This window comes from Aureococcus anophagefferens (genome assembly GCF_000186865.1).
Source record: "Aureococcus anophagefferens unplaced genomic scaffold AURANscaffold_4, whole genome shotgun sequence".
Classification (NCBI taxonomy): domain Eukaryota; class Pelagophyceae; order Pelagomonadales; family Pelagomonadaceae; genus Aureococcus; species Aureococcus anophagefferens.
Window position 1 is genome coordinate 1,122,016 of NW_008705564.1, and position 19,335 is coordinate 1,141,350.

The 19,335-nt window shown below is 72.3% G+C and overlaps 6 protein-coding genes across 6 annotated transcripts in view; 3 read left to right on the top strand and 3 right to left on the bottom strand.

Annotated features, from left to right (window-relative positions):
- Positions 1–1,543, top strand: part of AURANDRAFT_62115 (hypothetical protein) — a gene marked incomplete at both ends in the record, with an annotated part of 12,667 nt that extends 11,124 nt beyond the window's left edge. The window contains 2 exons of the mRNA XM_009036034.1: positions 66–1,141; positions 1,405–1,543. Of these exons, the coding sequence (XP_009034282.1) occupies positions 66–1,141; positions 1,405–1,543 (1,215 nt within the window). The remainder of the gene's footprint in view (positions 1–65; positions 1,142–1,404) is intronic.
- On the bottom strand, positions 1,530–1,966 carry AURANDRAFT_59907 (hypothetical protein; the record flags this gene model as incomplete). Its single annotated transcript, XM_009036391.1, has 1 exon — positions 1,530–1,966. A coding segment is annotated over one exon (423 nt), but the record flags the coding sequence as incomplete, so codon positions are not given.
- A 212-nt stretch (positions 1,967–2,178) lies between these two features.
- On the top strand, positions 2,179–3,315 carry AURANDRAFT_22498 (hypothetical protein; the record flags this gene model as incomplete). The annotated part of the gene is made up of 1 exon (XM_009036035.1): positions 2,179–3,315. One exon carries the CDS (start codon positions 2,179–2,181, stop codon positions 3,313–3,315), a length of 1,137 nt encoding a protein of 378 aa, XP_009034283.1.
- Positions 3,316–3,358: 43 nt separating this feature from the next.
- Positions 3,359–3,962, bottom strand: AURANDRAFT_22375 (hypothetical protein; the record flags this gene model as incomplete). Its single annotated transcript, XM_009036390.1, has 2 exons — positions 3,359–3,713; positions 3,811–3,962. The coding sequence occupies 2 exons, from the start codon at positions 3,960–3,962 to the stop codon at positions 3,359–3,361; spliced, it is 507 nt and encodes a 168-aa protein (XP_009034638.1).
- Positions 3,963–6,778: 2,816 nt separating this feature from the next.
- Positions 6,779–8,916, bottom strand: AURANDRAFT_71010 (hypothetical protein; the record flags this gene model as incomplete). The annotated part of the gene is made up of 2 exons (XM_009036389.1): positions 6,779–8,447; positions 8,504–8,916. 2 exons carry the CDS (start codon positions 8,914–8,916, stop codon positions 6,779–6,781), a joined length of 2,082 nt encoding a protein of 693 aa, XP_009034637.1.
- A 760-nt stretch (positions 8,917–9,676) lies between these two features.
- AURANDRAFT_62118 (hypothetical protein) lies at positions 9,677–18,649 on the top strand (the record flags this gene model as incomplete). Its single annotated transcript, XM_009036036.1, has 4 exons — positions 9,677–10,117; positions 11,452–14,055; positions 16,437–16,547; positions 16,706–18,649. The coding sequence occupies 4 exons, from the start codon at positions 9,677–9,679 to the stop codon at positions 18,647–18,649; spliced, it is 5,100 nt and encodes a 1,699-aa protein (XP_009034284.1).
- Between the last annotated feature and the right edge of the window lie 686 nt (positions 18,650–19,335).

Consider the following 19,335-nt stretch of genomic DNA (forward strand, 5'->3'; position numbering starts at 1 on the left):
CCGGCGCGCTCGTCGTCGGCGTCGTCGTCGTGCAGCACTGGCTGCACCGCGCGGCCGTGTCCCAGGCGCCGGCGCGCGACGTGTCCTGGGTGACGTCGCCGGAGTTCGAGGAGGCCGTGCGCGCCCGCGACGCGGCCCTCGCCGCGCGCGACGAGGCGACGCGCGTCGTCGCCGCGCTGAACCGGGAGGCGCTCGCCGCCGCCGTCGCCGCGAAGCGGCCCGCCGCGCGGGCCCCGTCGGCGCCTCCGGCGGCCGCAAACGCGGTCCTCGTCGGCGTCGCGAGCCAGTTCGCGGAGATCGCGGGCCTCAAGCTCGCGTCCATCCCCGTCGCCAAGGGCGGCACGAAGCCGGCGACGCCGCCGGACCGGCGCGGCGACGACGCGCGCGCGCGGGCGACGGCCGCATGCTTCGAAAACGCGACGCGGCCCGCGGAGCCGGCGGCCGGCGGCGGGCTCTGGGTCGAGTCGCAGGGCGCGCGGCGGCTCCTCTTCGTCCACATCCCCAAGTGCGGCGGCTCGGCCCTCACGGCGGCCCTGCGGCGCTTCGCCTGCGTCGCCAACGGCCCGACGAGCGACTGCTGCGAGCACCCGGGCTTCTGCCAGCGCGCGAAGCCGAAGCCGCGCCTCTGCCAGGCGCTCGTCAACTGCCACGGCCACCAGCCGTCGCTGCGCATGTACGCCGCGCGGCCGTCGACGCGAAACATCCGCGCCGTGACCATGGTGCGCGAGCCCCTGGGCCGCGTCGTCTCCGCGTGGCACTACCGGTGCCACAACCCGAACTGGGACTGCTTCCACGTGCCCGGCGCGACGCAGTGGAGCGAGCGGAAGCGCGCCGACGAGCGGTGGCACCTGAAGCCGCCCAACGCCACCCACGCGGGCTACGCGAGCTTCGCGGATTTTTTAGACATGCCGCACTACCAGAACGTGCAGGTCCGCATGCTCGGCAAGGACCGCTTCCCCTACGACGCGGCGCCCGTGGGCGCCGACGACGTCTTCGCGGCCATCGACGTCGCGACGCGGACCTTCGCCGTCGTCGGCGTCTTCGAGCTCTTCGACCACTCCGTCGCGCTGCTCGGGCGTTTGGCGGGCGTGCCCCTGGTGGCCGCGGACTTCGAGCGCGTCCGCGCGCAGCACTCGCCCCAGTACGGCGCCTTCGCCGCGGCCCTCGCGGCGGACGACGGCCTCGCGCGGCGCGCCTTCGACGCGAACCGCCCGGGGCAGCACAAGAGAGCGAAATTCCCAACTTCAAAGGCTCCGATCTCGGCCAGTTTCCACTCGTTTCGGCTGATTTTTGGACGAGCGATCATCTCTCGGAACGGTCTCGAAGCGTGGATGTGTTTTCCGTAACGCGCGCGCGCGGAACACTCACGTTGAAGCGACGTTGAGTCACTCTTGTGCTGCCCAGGAACCGCCACGACGCGACGCTCCACGTCTGGGCCGCGTCGACGCTGTGCGGCGAGCTCCGGAACGCGGACCTCCTCGACCTCCCGGGCTGCGGCGCGGCCGCCGCGGCGCGCGCGCGCGCCTACTGCGCCGACGCCTAGTTACTTGTGGTAGCCGCTCCCGCGGCGGATCTCGGCCGCGCGGTAGATCTGCTCCGCGAGGAGCACGCGCGCGACCTGGTGCGGGAACGTGAGCTCTGACAGGCTCAGCAGCGTCGAAGACCGCCGGAGCTCGTCGGAGAAGCCCTCGGCGGGGCCGATGGCGACGTGCATGCGCGAGCCGCCCGCGTCGAGGCCGTCGAAGAGCAACTCCGCGAAGCGCTCGCTGTCGGCTTTTTCGCCGCGCGGGTCGAGGCAGACGACGGGCGCGAGCGCGCCGAGCCGCTTCTCGAGGCTCGCGCCGGTCTTGTACCACGTCGTCGTCACGTCGACGGTGCCGCGCAGGCGCGTCGCGTATTCGTCGACGGCCTGGGCCTCCCAGTCTTTTTTGTTTGGTTGCCGCCCCGCAATATGGATCTCGACGCGGTAGAGGGCGGTCGCGCCAGCGAGCAGCGAGAGCGCGCGCCACATGGGCGCCTCGGCGCGAGTTTTATCGGTTGCGCTGCGCCTCCAATGCGCCTGCCTCAGCACGATTTGCCACAAGCATTGCTCTCTTTTGCTTCAAACTTTAAACCAAACCTTCAACAGGCGATGGTGGGCGCGGCTGCCGCCCATTGATGCGCGCCGCAATCCTCATCATGCTCGGCGCCTGCGCGCGGCGCGGCGCGTCGCTCGTCGCGCCGCTGCCCCTGGAGCGTTTCAGCGTGGCGCCCATGATGGACTACACGGACCGCCACTTCCGCTACCTGCTGCGGCTCCTGTCGCGCGAGGCCGTGCTCTACACGGAGATGGTGACGGCGGCGACGCTGGTCGACGGCGCCGGCGCGCCGCGGCACGGCGACGGCGCGCGCTGGCTCGGCTACGACGACGACGCCGGGCGCACGGTGCTCCAGCTCGGGGGCGCGGACCCGGCGCAGCTCGGCGCCGCGGCGCGGCTCGCGGCGCCCCGCGGCTACGCGGGCGTGAACCTCAACTGCGGCTGCCCGAGCGACCGCGTCGCGGGCCAGGGCTGCTTCGGCGCGGCGCTCATGCGCGACGCGGCGCTCGTCGCCGACTGCGTCGACGCGCTCGCGGAGCACGCGCCCGTGTCCGTCAAGTGCCGCGTCGGGGTCTGCGACACGGTGTCGGACATGGTCGACGACGACGAGGCGCTCTACGCGGGATTGGCCAACTTCGTGTCGACGGTCGCGGCCCGCGGGACCTGCGCGCACTTCGTCGTGCACGCGCGCGTCGCGGTGCTGAGCGGCCTGTCGCCCGACAAGAACCGCAAGGTGCCGCCGCTGAAGCCGCGGCTCGTGTCGCGCCTCGCCGACGAGTTCCCCGAGCTGACCGTCGTCTCCAACGGCGAGATATCCTCCTACGAGAGCGCGCGCGACCGGTCGGAGGGGAACGTCGCCGGCGTCATGGCGGGCCGCGACGTCTGCAAGAGGCCCTGGTACTACGCGAACGTCGACTCCGCGCTCTTCGGCGCGGACGCGGACCCGGCGGCGAGCCGGAGGGACGTGCTCCTGGGCGCCTACGCGGCCTACGCCGCAGCCTTCGAGGCGGACCACGCGCGCGCCGACTGGTCGCCGCGGCGCGCGCTCCTCAAGCCCGCGCTCGGCCTCTTCCACGGGTCGCCGGGCGCGGGCCGCTTCAAGCGCGAGGTCGACGCCCTCGCCAAGGGCGGCGACGCGGGCGTCCGCGAGATCCTCGAGCGCGCCGCGGCGCTCGTGCCCGACGACGTCCTCGACGCGCCCCCCGTCCTCGACGTCGCGCGGCGGACCGCGCGCTAAGAGTCGGCGGCGTTCCGTGTCCCCCCCCGTTCGCACCCACGCCTTACTCGATCTCGATGACGTCGCTCGTGGCGCGGTACTTGGCCGCCTCCTCCTTGATCCGCTTGTCGTACGCGGGCCGGTTCTTCTCCCACATGCCCTGGACCTCGGGCCGCGCGCCCGCGGGGAACGGGTTGTCGAGCAGCTCCTGGATCGCGAGGAGCACCTGCTTGATCGTGATCGACGGCTGCCACTTGCCGTGCCACGTGCCGTCCTCGGCGTTGAGCAGGTTGAGGCAGATGCGGCCGTCGGCCCAGACGTTCATGTGCCAGAGGATGGGCTTGAATTTCACGATGGGCGCGGTCACCGGGTAGTCGTCGCCGAACGTGAGCTCGAGCTTGAGCTCGCAGTTGTCCCACCTGCGAGGGCGCGTAGGTCCGTCCGTAGGCTCCGGACGAGGCTACGTAGGCGCGTAGGCGCCTGCGTAGGCGCCTATGCGCCGACACTGTCTCCCACAGGCCGCCGCTCTTGCCTGGAATCACCGCGTCCCAGACCATCAAGTCCGTCGAGCCGTCGGGCGCGTTCCGGGGCCGCGCCACGAAGCCCACGGGGTGATCCTTGCGCCAGGCCTTGCGCTCCTCGCGCAGGCGGCCCGTGGCGAGAGACATGAGCGCGAAACGGACGGCGCGGCGCGCGGCGGACGGCGCGCGACGTTCGGGGGCGCGCGCGACGTCGTTTGGGGCGCCCCTGCTGGGTCGAGCACGATCGCCTCCCGCGGGGCACTGCAACAACGGGAATCGTGAAGTCCTGCGACTACAGCACCTGAGTCTCAGGCCGCCTCGACGGAAGTCTTTGACGGCGAAGGGCAAGTCCATCCTGAAGTGCCAGCCCCCCCCTGGTAGGCCCTCTGGCCGTTGCCCTCTCCTATCCTCCTCAGGTTACGCACAACGTAGAACCCAAACAGAAAAAATTCGGTTTCGCGGCTGGTTCGTCGTTGGAGACGTCCGCGAGCGCCCAGAATTCTTCGGGAGTCAAATCGGAGAACTGGTTGACGCCGATCCGACCCGACGCGCCGTTGCTCTTGCGCTGTTTGATGCGCCGGACCGTCGCTTCGAAGACCGCCCGCTTTTGCAGTCGTAGGTCCGCCGTCGCGTAGGCGTTCTTCGTGCCCGGTTTGCGGAACACGGCTTCCCAGTCCTCGAAGGACACGATCTCCGGCAACGTGTACACGTCCGTACACGACACGTCCTGGACTGGGAAGCACGACGCGCCGCAGGAGGCGTCGTCGCCGCCGACGCAAAAGTGAGCGCCGGAGAAGGAGGAATCGAGCGCCTCGAGGTCATCTCCGATCTCCTTGTTCGACGGAGAAGTCCGGGACCCATCCGATGCGGGCGACTCGTAACGCGCCACCCCCCCCCAGATCGGCACCTCGTCGAGCGAATCCCGCGTCGGGTCCTCGTCGAGCGACACAGCCAACGCCACGAAAGGCGGCGACGGGGGCGCGGGCGCGGGCGCGGGCGAGAAGAACCACCACCACCAGCTCGATTCCTCCTCCTTCTCGCCCTCCTGCTCGCTCATGGCCTTCTCGCCCTCCTGCTCGCCCATGGACGCGGACCGGGGGCTTTTCGTGCCCTTCTTCTTCTTAGATTTGCGCTTGGTCACACCCCGCTTGGACGCGCTCTTGCGGCGGCTGCGGGGGCTGGCGCTCGCCTCGAGCCCCCCGTTGGACCCATTCTTCTTGGTTTTCCCCTCCAGCGACGCCATGAGCGCTGGGACGCGAGAGTTCACCGGGCTGCCCCCATCGTCAGGCTCCGATTCTACGCAAGAAACCGTTCAAGGACACAGGGATCGATCCGTGCATGATGCATGGTATGCCTAGGGCAACAACGGGCTGCTAACAGTCTGCCGCGCTGCGGCGCGCCCTCTCGCGTCCGCCATGCCGCGCATGACGCTGTCCCAGGCGCGGGCGACGGAGATCGGCCAGTCCGCGGGGACGCTGGGGAGCCGGGAGACGCGCAAGTCCATGATCGGCCTCGAGGCGACGAAGGCCTTCGCGCTGAACCTCAAGCTCAGCGACCCGGACTGCAGCTTCGGCACGGTGAAGAAGGGCTACCGCTACCAGTGCAGCAAGACGCTGACGAACCTGAGCTGCAGCGGCATGCGCTGGCGCATCCAGCTCATGACGAAGCGGAGCAAGGAGGCGCTGAACGACACGACGGACTACGTCCGTTGCGTGACGCCGCGCGGCCGCCTCGCGCCGGGCGTCTCCGTGAAGCTGACCTTCGAGCTGCTCGCGGCGAAGACGGGCCGCATCTTCCTCAGTTTCCAGATCCAGGGCGAGGAGGACGCGCTGCGGGCGGACCCCCGGAAGCGCGACGGCGTGAGCGAGGACAAGGCCGCGCGGTCGTGCCGGACGCACCTGCGCTGCAGCGCGACGATCCTGCCGTCCAAGGACTTCCGGGACCACATCTGCCGCATGCGCTACGAGCGGCTGCCGCTGCTAGCGCGGGGCGTGACCTGCGAGGAGCTGCTGCCGCCGTCGCGCGTCGAGATCGAGGCCGGCGACGTCGCGGAGCGGCTCGTCGACGAGGACCGGGCCAAGGCGCGGCACGAGGCCGAGGCGAAGCAGGACGTGCTCGCGAAGCTTTTCGGCGTGGCGTCGCGCGACGACCTGGGGGCGCCCGACGACGGCGGCGCCGCGCCGCCCCCGGACGGCGGCGACGACGGCGGCGACGACGACCGCGAGTCGCTCGCGCCCTCGGAGCCCGGGTCCTCCGTCGCGCGCAACGACTGGCTCGAGGGCGTCCAGCTCCCGCCGGAGGCCATCTCCCTCGTCGACGGCCAGTTCGCGGAGGACGCCGCGGAGCTCGCGATCCTCCCGTTCTTCCCCGAGTGCGTCTGGGACCCGCGGACCGCCGGGCCGAACGCACATCTTCCACCCGACTTCAATGTGAGCGTATGCGACCGTTCCGACGCGAATTGGTCTAATCTCCGTGGAGAGCTCGATGGGAGCGATCGATTCGTCCAAAAATCAGCCGAATCGACTTCGATGTGACCGAGCTGGAGAGGTTTGAAGTTTGGCTAGAATAACCTTTCGGCACAGGCGGACCATGGAGCTCAAGCTCGACGCGCCCCAGCGCCGCGTCGTCGTGGACGCGAGCCTGAGCCTCGAGGAGTGCGTCGCCGCCTACGACGCGCGGCGGAGCGCGCGCATGGGCGTCCTCGAGAAGGGCGGCCTCCTCACGGGCCGCGCGCTCGACGAGTTCTCGCGGCGCCGCCTGAGCCCGCGGACCATGACGAAGATCGCCTCCGACGCCCTCCTCCCCCAGGACGCCCTCGACGAGCTCAACGACGACCAGGGCAGCGACCCGGGCGTCGGCAAGCGCTCCAAGACCATGGTCTTCCTCGACCTCAAGAAGCGCTCCGTCGACAAGGCCGCGGCGTAACGATACGCGGGGTAGAAAAAAAAACACCCCGAGAGTCGTTAGGAGAGCGCGTCGGGCTCGGAGAAGCCCGGCTGCCAGAAGCCGAAGTCGCGCGCGAAGCCGCTGGGCACGGGCCCGAAGACGCGGCGGTGGGGCGGCTTCGGCGGCGCGAGGCGCGACACGACGTCCGCGAGGCGCGCCGCGAAGGCCGCGCTCCGGCGCTGGCGGCCCGGCCGCGAGAGCATGTCGGGCTTGGCGCCGTCGTCGACCTCGTCGCCCGGCACCTCCGCGTAGGGGTCCGCGGCCTCGTCGTCCGCGTCCTCGGGCAGGCCCCTCGCCCGGAGCTCCTTGTTCCGGAGGCGCGCCGCGCGCTTCGCGGCGAGGTGCCGCTGGAGCTTGGCCTCCGTCGCGAGCTGCGCGCCGCACTCGAGGTGGCTCGCGAGGAGCGCGACGCGCCGCTTCTCGCGATGCTTGTAGCCGCAGTAGCGCGCGGCCTGCTCCGCGGCCGCGAGCCAGGGCTCCGGGTCGCCGTCGGGGTCCCGGGGCCGCGCCGCGTGGGGCGCGCCGTCGCCGGGGGGCGCGGGCCGGCCGCGGTCGCCGTCGAGGCCCAGCAGGACGACGGCCGCGGCCGCCGCGCGCGCGTCGCCGTCGTGCGCCGCCAGCAGGAAGCGGAGCCGCTCGGACCGCGTCGCGAGGCCGCCGGCGTCGTAGTAGGCCGTCGCGCCGCCCGCGCCGTCGCGCGCCGCACGGACGTCGCGCACCGCCGCGCCGGTAGGCGTCGCGGCGACGCGCACAAAGGCCGCGGCGTCGTCGACGGCGAGCCGCGGGTTCTCGAGGAACGTCGCCTCGCGCCAGTCGACGCCGATCTCGTCGAGGCTCTTCGTGTCGACGATCTCCCAGCTCGGCAGCTTCCGCGCGAGGTGCCACGCGGGCGGCAGCACCAAGGTCCGATTCGTCGCGGCCGCGAACGCGACGAGCTCGCGGACGCGCGCCGCGAGGACCCGGAAGTCGTCGGCGCCCGTCGGCGGCGCGAGGGACCCGTCGAGCATGACGTAGCGCCGACCGCCGCCCACGGCGTAGTACCCGTCGTCGCCCTCCCAGAGCATCATCTCCTTGGCGACGGTCTTCTTGCCGTGCGCGGAGCTCAGGGGGATGGACGTGAGCACGTGCATGGCCAGCGAGTCGCGGAAAAGAAACGGCGTCGCGTAGGACACGGCCGCCGCCGCGTCGACCATGGTGAAGTTGTAGTTGCGGCTCAACCGCGACGACGCGGCGACGTCGGGCTCGTTCCGCGCCGCCGCGATCAATTTGACGAGCGCGGTGTCGTTGACGTCGACGAGGTGCTCGCGGCAGTTGTCGCGCTCGCGGATGAAGGTGAGGCGCTTGCTCGACGACATGCGCTTGAGCACGCAATTCAACAAACCCTGGTCGAAGACGAGCGGGTGGCGCCGCGCGTAGGACAACATCGTCGCGAAGAAGTCGAAGTTCCGCGGCTCGACGTCGCTCCGCACGTAGTAGAGGCCGATGTTGATCGTGTAGGGGTTGTCCTCGTGGAGCGCCCAGGCCGCCGCCGTATGGAGCCCGCCGTTCCAGCTGTCGGCCGCCGCGCGGAACGCGTCGAGCACCGTCGCGGGGCCCTTGGGCGGCAGCCAGACGTCCATCTCGAAGAAGAAGAAGCGCACGCGCGCCGCGCAGAGGAGCATGGCCACGTAGTACTTGCCCATGTACCTAGGAAAAACGCCGTGGGACGCGCGACCGCGCGCGAGCAACGCGGGCGCGCGTACACGGCGTCCTTCTTCGTCGCCTCGGGCGACGGCGCGAGGTACGCGACGCGGTCCCCGAAGGCGCAGGCGGCCTCGGCCGTGGCCCGGTGGAGCGACACGTAGAAGAAGTGGGCGCCCATGCCGTTGCGCGCCGCCATGCGGCTCACGCCGCGGAGCATGTCGCCGTAGGCCTCGTCTAAAACCGTGAACGCGACCTCGTTCGTGCCCGTGCGCTCCAGAATCTCCAGCGCGACGGCGGCGGCCTGGTCCTCGAAGGGCGCGTCGATGCCCGCGACGCAGGCGGCGGCCGCGGCGGTCGGCGCCGGCGCGGCCGCGGCCGCCGCGGGCCTCGGCCGCGTCCGTGCGAGCGCGCGGTCCGGCGAGTGGCTCTCGCGCCACCGCGGCAGCGCCGCCGCGTCGGCGCCGCCGAGCATGGGCGCCAGGGCCCGGGCGAGCGCGCCGTCGCGGCGCCAGAGCGGCCGGCACCGCTGCGGCTCCGCGCACTGCGCCAGCCCCGACGCGAGGGCGCCGCCGCTGAGGCGCGGCCGCGGCGCGCGCGGCGGCGCGCGCGGCCGGGACGGCGGCGGCGCGTCGAGGAGGTGGAGCCGGTGCAGCGCCGCGGAGAAGAAGACGTAGCTCGCGAGGCTCGCCGCCGCCGTGCGCAGCCAGCGCTTTTGATTCACCACCATCGTCGATGCAGCCCTCGTCACCGCCGACTTCAAAAGATTCGGGGCTGCCATGCGAGCATGGTGGCCTCTCTTGTGGGCCTGCGCCGCCGCCGAGGCCTGGCGCTACACGCACGTCCTGGGCGCGAACGTGACGCGCGCCCACATCCTCGAGCGCGGCTGCGAGGCGGACGGCGCGCTCCTGCGCTGCGACCCTGTCTTCATCTTCGCCGGCCGGGGCCACACGGGCAGTGCGAACCTCGCGGCCTACCTCCAGTCGCACCCGCAGCTCGACTACGGCGCGACGAAGGAGCACCGCTTCTTCAGCCGGTCGCGGCGGCCCCGCGACGCCTCGGCCTACCGGCGCCAGTTCCCGGCGGTACCAAGCGCCGGCGCGCCGCCGTGGGGCTTCGACGCGACGCCCGAGTACGGCGACCGCCCCAGGTTCCGGGCGACGGCGAAGCTCATCGACGAGGTGGCGCCCAACGTCAAGGTGATCTTGGCGATCCGCTCCCAGCCGGACCTGCTCATGTCGCGCCAGTATTTGGGCGACGGCGCGGCGTTCCACGCGTGGACCCTCGCGAAGGCGCCGGCCGCCGGAAACCCGGCGGCGTCGGCCCTCGCGACGCGCTGGTGCCACAACGACCTCGTCGAGACCTACGTCGCCACCTTCGGCCGGGACCGCGTCCTCGTGCTCGAGAGCGAGACGCTCCGGAACCACCGCGACGGCGCGCTCGCGGAGATCCAGGCCTTCCTCGGCGTCGACGCCGTGCCGACGCCGCTCCCCGTCATGAACGTCTGCAAGGCGGACCGCTACGTCGGCCACTTCGAGGGCTGCTACAACGGCACGTCCAAGGTCCTCCCCGAGACGCGCGCGCTCTGGCGGCCCTTCTTCGACGCGTGCAACGCGGACCTCGAGGCCTTCCTCGGCATCCGGCCGGGCACGCTCTTCGACGGCAAGCCCAAGGCGGTAACGTGATTAGGACGTGTCCGCGGCGTCGCGGTCGTCGTCCGCCCGGCCGAACAGGTCCGCCGCGGCGTCGCGGTCGTCGTCCGCCTCGCCGAGGGGGGCGTCCGGCGCGTCGAAGGGGTCCTGCTCCGGCGCGTCGAAGGCGGCGCCGGCGAAGGCGTCGAACTCGGCGTCGCCCACCCGCCGGCCGAGCCGGTCCGCCGCCGCCGCCGCGTCGCGGTCGTCGTCCGCCTCGCCGAAGGGGGCCGCCGCGTCGAAGGGGGCGTCCGGCGCGTCGAAGCGGTCCGCCTCGTCGTCGGCGAACGGCGTCGCGCCGCGGCCGGCCGAACCGGTCCGCCGCCGGCGCGGCGTCGCGGTCGTCGTCCGCCTCGCCGAAGGGGGCGTCCCGCGCGTCGAAGAGGTCCTCGTCGTCGAAGGCGGCGCCGCCCGCGAGGCGGCACGCGCGGCCCAGGTGGTAGTCGCCGAAGCGGTAGCGGAGCTCGCAGCGCCCCGGCGGGTCGCAGGAGCGGAGGCGCCAGTTCCAGGCGCACTCGGCGTCCGTCGGCGGCGCCGCGGCGTCGAGGAACCGGTTCGCGGCGACCCAGGACCGCGCCGACGCGGTGCGAACGAGCGTCGCGGCCTTCTCCAGCGTCCCGAGCTCGCCCGACACGTCCGGGTCGCAGGCCTCCCGGTGCGCGTCCGGCGGCCGCAGCCGGCAGGCGCGGCCCGGCGTCAGGTCCCCCGCCCGGTGCTGGAAGGAGCAGTCGCAGCGCGGCACGCATACCGACTTGGCGTAATTCCACCGACACGCCGCGTCGCTCCGAGGCAGCAGCTTGTGCATGACGAAGTCGCCGATCGTGTCCGTGAAGATCTCGAGCAGGCTCCGCTCGTTGGCCTCGTCGTCCGTGAGCTCGGGGATGTTCGTCAGCCGCAGCCGCTCCTCGAGGAGCGTCACGCGGTCCAGCAGGTTCTTCATCTCGTCGTTCTGGTCGGAAGATGCGAGTTCGACGCAGAGGCACGCGGCCGCCAGGAGCGCCAGATGCCGCCGACGCATCGTTGGGTCGTGCGGTTGGCGCGAGCGCGCGCGTTCTCGGGCCGTCGCCTGTAGTTGCGGCGCGGAGCTCGGCACAAGCTTCAACGGCGCGGCCGCGTCTTCACGTCGACGGCATCGAGTTCATGCTGCCCTTTTGTGTCACAAGTAATCGTGGCCGCACGATAGGGAGATTTTTCCTGCGGGGCCGCCGACGCGCAGCCCCCGGCGGCGGTGCTCGTTCGACGTCCGCCCCGGGGATCGCGGCGCTGACGGTTCCGCCGCCCCGGCGCCAAAAATGAGCCTGTTCAACGCCGCGGACCAGCTCGACGTCGGCGACGACGCCGAGCGCAAGCGGGAGAAGGAGGCGGAGCGGCAGCGCATCGAGGAGCTCACGGAGCTCTACGCCTACACGCTCGCCAAGGCCGAGGCCGAGGGCAACGTCGACGACTGGAGCGAGCTGAAGTCGCGGAGGCCCGCGACGTGGTCCGACAGCCTCTACGAGTTCCTGGGCCTCCAGGAGAAGGACGACGTGCCCAAGCCCAAGGAGCCGACGCCCGAGGAGCTCGAGCACGAGACGGAGCGCGTCAAGCTCGCGTCGAAGCACTGGGTCAACTACGACATCCGCGAGTCCCTCGCGCCGAGCCTCATCTCCGAGGAGGAGTTCGACGCGGCCGTCAAGATCGGCAACCTCATCCGCAACTTCAACGCGCGCCGCGCGGCGGCGCGGCGGCGCATCGGCGGCGAGGTGAAGATCATGGAGCGCGAGGCGACGAAGATCAAGCGCATCTGGCGGGGCTACCGCGGCCGGATCGCGATGAAGGAGGAGAAGCAGCGGAACTTCGAGGAGGAGAAGGAGTGGAAGGCCTACGAGGACTTCCGGACGACGCTGTTGAACAAGGGCTACACATTGAGCCGCTGGAGCCACTCGAAGAAGATCCTCGTGCCCTGCACGATCCGCATCGACGGGTCGCGCGAGTACCTCGTGCTCTCGCAGAACCGCTTCAAGTCGAAGCAGCGGCGCCTCAAGGACATCCACACGATCACGCGGGGCTACAACTCGCCCTTCCTGCGGGACCTGCTCCAGCACAAGAGCCCGGAGAAGGTGCTCTCCCTGCTCCTGCGGAACCGCGCCAAGGGCGGCAAGGAGGAGTCCATCGACCTCATGTTCGAGCTCCCGGGGAGCGGCGCCAAGGCCGGCGCCGACGCCTCCTTAGCCTCCGACGGCAAGTTCCTGCGCAACAAGTTCTTCGCCAACTTCACGAAGCTGCAGCACGAGCTCGAGTCTGACGACGCGTTCTTCTTCAACACCGACGGCGTCTACTGCCAGGTCGGCCGCTCCGTCTTCGACCGCTGGGAGCAGGTCACGCTCATCGACCCGAACTGGGACAAGGAGATCGACGAGGACGAGCGCCGCGTGCGCCTCAAGCGCAAGTACAACGAGCGCGCGCGCAAAAAGGCCGCGAAGCACGTGCCCTACCAGTACGAGCCCCACCCGCTCCCCGAGGGGTCCAAGCCCCAGGACGACATGACCTTCGTCTACGAAGCCACCGTGGAGCCCGAGGACGCCGCGAGCGACGACGACGCCGAGGGCGACGAGGGCGAGGGGGCCAGTGGCGACGTCGACTACAAGGCGACGTGGTTCAGTGAGACCGTGTCCATCGAGTACGGCGAGTTCCTGCGGGCGCGCGCGAAGAAGAAGAAGGGCCACGAGCACGAGGAGATCATCACGGCCTACGAGAAGGAGGTCTTCACGCTCCAGGCCGTCGGGAGGAGCGACCGCGACGGCCCGCCGCACCCGCTCTTCGGCCGCCACCGGCCGGGCCAGCGCAAGTTCAAGGAGAACGAGCCCATCCCCGCGCCCCTGGAGCAGCTCAAGCCCTACTTCGAGAAGGAGCTCAAGGAGGTCTACGGCGACATCGGCGTCGGCGGCTGGCGGAACCGCGACGACGGCAGCTTCGAGCTCGCGGAGGACGAGTGGCGCAAGCTCTGCAAGATCTGCGACCAGGGCACGAAGGACCAGAAGACGACGGGCCGCAAGCTCGTCGCCGCCTTCAACCCGGAGCTCGACAAGCGCCGCGGGTCCAAGGGCGGCGACGACGACGACGCGCCCCGGGACAAGGGCACGGTCGACGAGGCCAAGCTCGGCAAGCTCAAGGTCGCCGTGCTCAACGTGCTCTGGAAAAAAAAGGACCAGAAGGAGGGCAAGATGTGGCGGTCCAGCGACCGGTCCTACAACACCGCGCAGAAGAAGAAATTGGAAACCGAGAAGATCCTCCTCGCGCGCGAGGCCATGGCGCGCAACGAGCAGCTCGCCCAGGAGGCCGCCGCCGCCGAGGCCAAGGAGAAGAAGCTGCTGGGGGGCAAGGAGGACGAGGACAAGGAGGAGGGCTCCGACGAGGAGCGCGAGCTCGCGGAGGCCGAGCTCGAGAAGGAGATCGAGGAGGAGCTCCAGGAGGAGGGTTTAGGGACGGAGGTCGGCGACGGCGGCGAGGACACGAAGGAGGGCGACGACGACGACGACGACGAGGGCGACGACGACGGGGGCGCCGGCGGCGACTTCAAGGGCGCGCCGACGCCGGCGTTCGAGGTCGTCGTGTTGGAGATCTCCAAGAAGCGCCAGCCGCCCATCGCGCTGGGCCTCACGGTGGAGAAGGTCGACAAGCTCGCGGGGTCGCGCATGTTCTTCCGGGGCAAGAAGGGCCGGCGCCAGGCGCCGCACTGCGCCCTCGTGTTGCTCGACGTCGACGAGGACGCGCCCGCGTCCATCTCGAACGCGTACCAGAACGAGATCCTGCGCGTCGGCGACTACATCGTCGGCGTCAACGGCGTCTACCCGAAGAAGATCGACGCGCTGATCCAGGGCACGGAGAAGTCCCAGAAGCGCCGCGTGCTCAACATCCTCAGGCCCAAGTCCGCGCGGGACGACGTCGACGACGAGCTCGAGAAGGACACGATCACCATCTAGTGGTCCGGTCGTAACCCGGCTAGCGCCTCGGCGACGGCGGCGGCCCCGTCGAGGAGCGCGAGCCCCCCGGGCGCGAGCGGCGGCGCCTCCGCGAGGCCGCGGTAGGCCGAGAAGTTCGCGGCCACGTGGGCGACGCGCGCCGCGCAGGCGCCGAGGTCGTCGCCGCAGCGGATGAACGCGTCCTCGTTGAAGATGGCCGTCGGCGGGCCCCAGTAGACGGGCACCGCGCCCGCGAGGAGCGCGAGCGCGAGCTTCTCCGTGACGTAGCCCGGCGCGTCGTCGTTCTCGAAGGCGACGACGAAGGCGTGGGGCGCGTAGGCGGCGACGGCGGCGTCGTGCCATTTGGCCGCGAAACGGTCGCCCGCGTGGGCCTCGCGCGGCGCGGCGTCGCCGCCGCCGCGGCAGCGGCCGAGCGCGTCCACGGCGACGCCGGCGTCGGCGAGCGCGGCGGCCATGGCCTCGCGGCGGCCCCGGCAGCGGTAGTAGAGATAGCCCACCCCCCGCTTCGCCGCGAAGAGCGCCGCGGCGCCGCCGAAGCGCGCCGCGGACGACGCGACGAGATCCTCCGGCGCGAAGCCCGCGAGCTCCCCAAAGGCCGTCGCCGCGACGGGCAGGTAGGCGTCGCCGGGCCCCGGCGCCGTCGCGAGGACGGCGTCGAAGAGCGGCCGCGCGGGCGCCAGGTCCCAGGCCTCGCCGCAGACGAGCGCCGCGGCCGCGCCCAGGGACCGAGCGGCGGCGGCCGCGGCCGCCGCGGCCGCGGCGCAGGGCGCGTCGAAGCCGTCGCGGCAGCCGCCGTCGAGGCAGCCCGCGAGCACGACGTCGGCGGCCGTCGCCGCCGCGAGGGGCGCCGCGACGACCGCGCGGCCGCGCGCCGCGGCGAGCGCGCGCCGCGCGAGGGGCGCCGCGTAGGCCGCGGCGTCCGTGTAGGCGAGGACGAGGGGCGGCGCGAGCACGTAGGCGAGGTAGCGGTCGTAGCGGTCCGCGAAGTTCGCCGGCGAGAACGCGGCCTCGACGGCGCGCCGCGCGGCCGGGGCCCGCGCGGGCCTCGCGCCGTCCGAAAACGCGCGCTCGACGGCGGCGGCGTAGAGCTCGGGATCCAGGCCGTCGACGAGAAAGGCGTCGGGCCCGCCGGACTCGGCCGCGCCGCTCCGCGCGTAGGCGACGACGGCCGCGCCCGCGGCTGCCGCCTCGGCGTTCGCGACGCCAAACGTCTCGCCCGCGGCGCGCGGCTGCAGGAGCGCGTCGACGTCGCGGAGCGCCGCGGCGACGTCCGCCCGCGCCAGGCCCCCGCGGAACTCGACGTTGGCGCCGAGCTCCGCCGCCAAAGCCTCGAGGGGCTCCCGGAGGGGCCCGTCGCCGTAGACGACGGCTCGGAGCGTCGCTTTGCCGTCGCGCGCCTCGCCCGGCAGGCGCCGCGCGCTCCGGAACGTGGCTCGCCGCCGCAGCGCCGCGACGGCGCGCACGAAGAGGCCCGGCGACCGCTCGACGCTCAGGCGCCCCAGCGTCGCGACGACGAACGCCCCGTCCCTTCGACCGTCGCCGTCGGAGAACGCGCCGGCCTCGAGCGCCGCGGGCGGGATGACGCCCCGGGGCCGGTCGCCGGCGGCGGCGGCGACGGAGGCGTGCGTCGCCGCGAAGGCCGACGGCGCCACGTAGGCGTCGACGGCGCCGTCGCGCGGCGGGTCGAGGTTCGGCAGCTCCATGACTCGCTTCGACCCGGGCGGCCCCAGCGCCTCCGCGAGCTCCGCGAGCGCCGCGACGTCGCGGTCGTCGCGCGTGTTCGCGTAGAGGGCGACGTCGCACGTGCCCAGCGCCGCCGCGGCGTCGCCGTTCGCCGCGGCCCACGCGGCGGCGCCGGCGCGGCGCTCGCCCCGTAATCGCTCGCGCCGGAGCGCCGTAAAGTCGGCGCCGGCGAGGTCGACGAAGCGCACCGGCGCGCCGCCCAGCTCCCCGGCGACGGAGCCGTCGCCCGGCGGCCGGTCCCGTTCGTTGAGCGGTAGAAACCACTCCAACATCCACCGGTCGCGGCGCAGCGTCCGCGAGAGCCGCGCGTAGATCTCGTTCTGCGAGTGGCGCTCGAGCGTGTTCGCCAGGACGCACACGCGCCGCCGTTCGCGGGCGCCGTCGGGCGCGAGGGCGAGCGGGTCCCGTATGACGTGGTCGTCGCCGCCGGGCGCCTCGGCGGCCGCGGGCAAAAAGTCGACGGCGCGCCGCGCGCTCCGGCGCCCCAGGCGCGCGGCGATGTCGTGCGTGCCCGGCGCGAAGCCGGAGAGGAGCAGGTCGTCGAAACCGCCGTCGGGCCGCGCCGCCGCGCAGACGTCGGGCTGCCCGTTGATCGACAGGCACAGCGCCTCGTCTTCGTGCGCGACGGAGTGGAGCACGAGGCGCGCCTCGGAGCCGACGACGAGGCCGTCGTCGGCGTCGCGTCCCGGGTCCACGACCCGGAGGCGGAGGTCGGCGCTCTCCTCGGCGCGCAGTCGCACGACGAGGGGCAGCCACCAGGGCAGGCGCGGCGCGCCCATGCTGCCGCTCGCGCTGCAACGAGTTCACCATCGCGATGCTGCAGACCTCGCGGCGCCGGATTTGTGCGGGGCGCCGGCGAGGCATGCAGCCAAATAATATGCGTCGAGCAGCGCTCGTCGCGCTCGCGGCCGTCGCGTGTGCGGACCTCGGCGAGCGGCCGCTGAAGCGCGCGGAGGAGGTCGGGTTCACGGGCGGCTGGGGGTCCGTCAAGGAGGCGCGGCGCCTGGAGATGCGCACGCAGGCCGGCTGGACCTGGTCCTTCCCCGGCGAGCCCGCGGCCTACGCGCAGCGCCAGGAGGAGCGGAAGCGGGAGATCCTGGGCCTCGAGCACTACCAGGAGCGCCTCGACAACTGGGTCCAGTACACGCAGACCCGGTCCGTGCCCAACTTCACCAAAAACGGCTTCGACGTCGTCGACATCGACCCGGCTCTCCACGAGCGCCTGAAGACGCGCCTCCACGCGGGCCTCGAGCGCGCGCGCAAGGAGGGCGAGGTCCAGGGCATCTACGGCGCCAACGGGCCGACCTTCGTGAACCACGGCGAGCGCGATTTGCTCAAAGAATTGCTGCCGACGATGGAAGCGTGGGTGCCGACCGTACAGGGCGGCCTGACGCCCGTGACGGCCTACGGCATGCGCGCCTACCACCGCGGCGCGTCCCTCGCCTTCCACGCGGACCGCGTCGACACGCACATCGTCTCCGGCATCCTCCACGTCGACCACGCCTACGACGACGAGGCGAAGCCGTGGCCCATCGAGATCGAGGGCCACGACGGCCTGCGGCACAGCGTGGCCCTCAAGCCGGGCCAGATGCTTTTGTACGAGTCGGCCAAGTGCCCCCACGGGCGGTCCAGTGCGCTCGAGGGCGACTTCTACGCGTCCGTCTTCGTCCACTTCAAGCCGAGGGACATGGCGAGGGATTGGCCCTACAATCAGAAGGACATCTGGCTCGCGGTCCCCCCGGGCTGGGACGCGAAGCCCCTGCGCAGCGACGACAACCCCGGCGAACGCTGGGCCGGCGCGTTCCTGACGACGGACATGACGGAGGTCGCGGGCATGCCGCCGCGCGCGGCCGTGCCCAAGGCCGCGCGCCCTTTACCCGCCAAGGTCGAGAAGGCGCGGAACAAGGGCAAGGCGCCGGCGCCGAGCCCGGCGAACCGCCAGCGGGCCCAGACCCGCAAGGCCGCGCCGGCCATCGACCCCGCGCTCCTGAAAGCGGCGGAGGCCGCGGCCGAGGCCGCGGCCGACGACGACGCGCCGCCCCTCGCGAAACCGTCGCTCCCCAAGGTCGCGCCAAAAACGCTCGACCCCGCGCTCCTGGAGGCCGCCGAGGCCGCCGCCGAGGCCGCGTCCGACGACCCGCCGCCGGAGGAGACGCCCCGCGGGCTCCTGAGGCCCGACGAAGTCGACCCGGCGATCCGCGCGGCGGCCGAGCACCGCCGCGGCGACTCCAAGGTCGCCGACGACCTCGACGACGCCGAGGCCGAGCTCGCGGAGACCGAGGGCGACGACGGCTCGAACCTCGAGTTCGCCGACGACGCCGGGCGCAGCGCCACGGGCCGCAAGCTCAAGGGCCGGAGCCGGCGCCGCATCCCGTCGCGGACCGCGAAGAACAAGCGCGGCGGGCCGTCGCGCGCGCGGTCCGCCGTGGCCAAGAAGCTCGCGGAGAACAAGAAGAAGCGCCACCTCCACCGGGCCGCGCCGCAGCGGACCAAGGTCGAGCACGACGCGAACAAGCAGGCCCACCGCGACGCGGGCAAGGACGACGACGACGACGACGACGAGGACGACGACGACGACGACGACGAGCCCGAGGAAGACGACGACGACGACGACGACGAGGTCGAGACGATCATCGGCGGCGGCTTCGTCCTCGCGGGCCTCGGCTACTGGATCGGCGGCATCTCCGCGCTCAGCGCGTGCTCCATCTTCATCCGCCGCGCCATCGTCACCAAGGGCCGGTCCCTCAAGGAGGTCTGCGGCGGCAAGTCCAAGAAGGACTCGGACCTCCCGACCTTCACGCCACAGAAGTGAGGCGCCCGTAAAAAAGATAAAAGCTAATAGCCGACGCAGGCGCACGCGAGGAAGCCGTCGTCCGCGTCGCCCGCGGCGTCGTCGGCGAGGAAGCCGTCGTCGGCGTCGCCTGCGGCGTCGTGGTCGGCCGCCGCGGCGTTGACGGCGTGCCAGCGCAGGTCCTCGTCGTCGCGAAACACCGGCGCCTCCTCGTCGAGCTTCTTCTCCGGCGGCGCGCGCTCGCGCTTCTCCGCCTCGCGGGCGGCGAGCGCCGCCGCGCCGACGTCGACGTCGCGGACGAACGCGGCGACGCCGAGGAAGATGCCGGCGATCTGCATGTACTCGGACGCGAGCGGGTCCGCGCCGCGGACGCCCAGCGACGCGAGGCCCGCCAGCGCGGCGATGGCCTTGGACCGCGTCCAGCCCGCGAAGAACGCGAGGTCGCGGGCGCACCGCGCCCCGCCGCAGCAGCCGGCCCCGTCGCCGCGGCGCGCGAAGACCTGGACGAAGAGGAGCCCGAAGCCGAAGGTGAAGAAACAGAACGACCCGACGGAGTGCATGTACCAGTACGACACGCAGCCGCCGGTCTTGAAGAGGGCCAGCACGGCCAACCCGAAGAGCATGAGGCCGCAGAACGCGACGGCGAGGGGGCCCGCGGCGCAGCGGCGCCGGCAGCAGCAGCACGCGACGCCGAGCGCCTCCGTCGC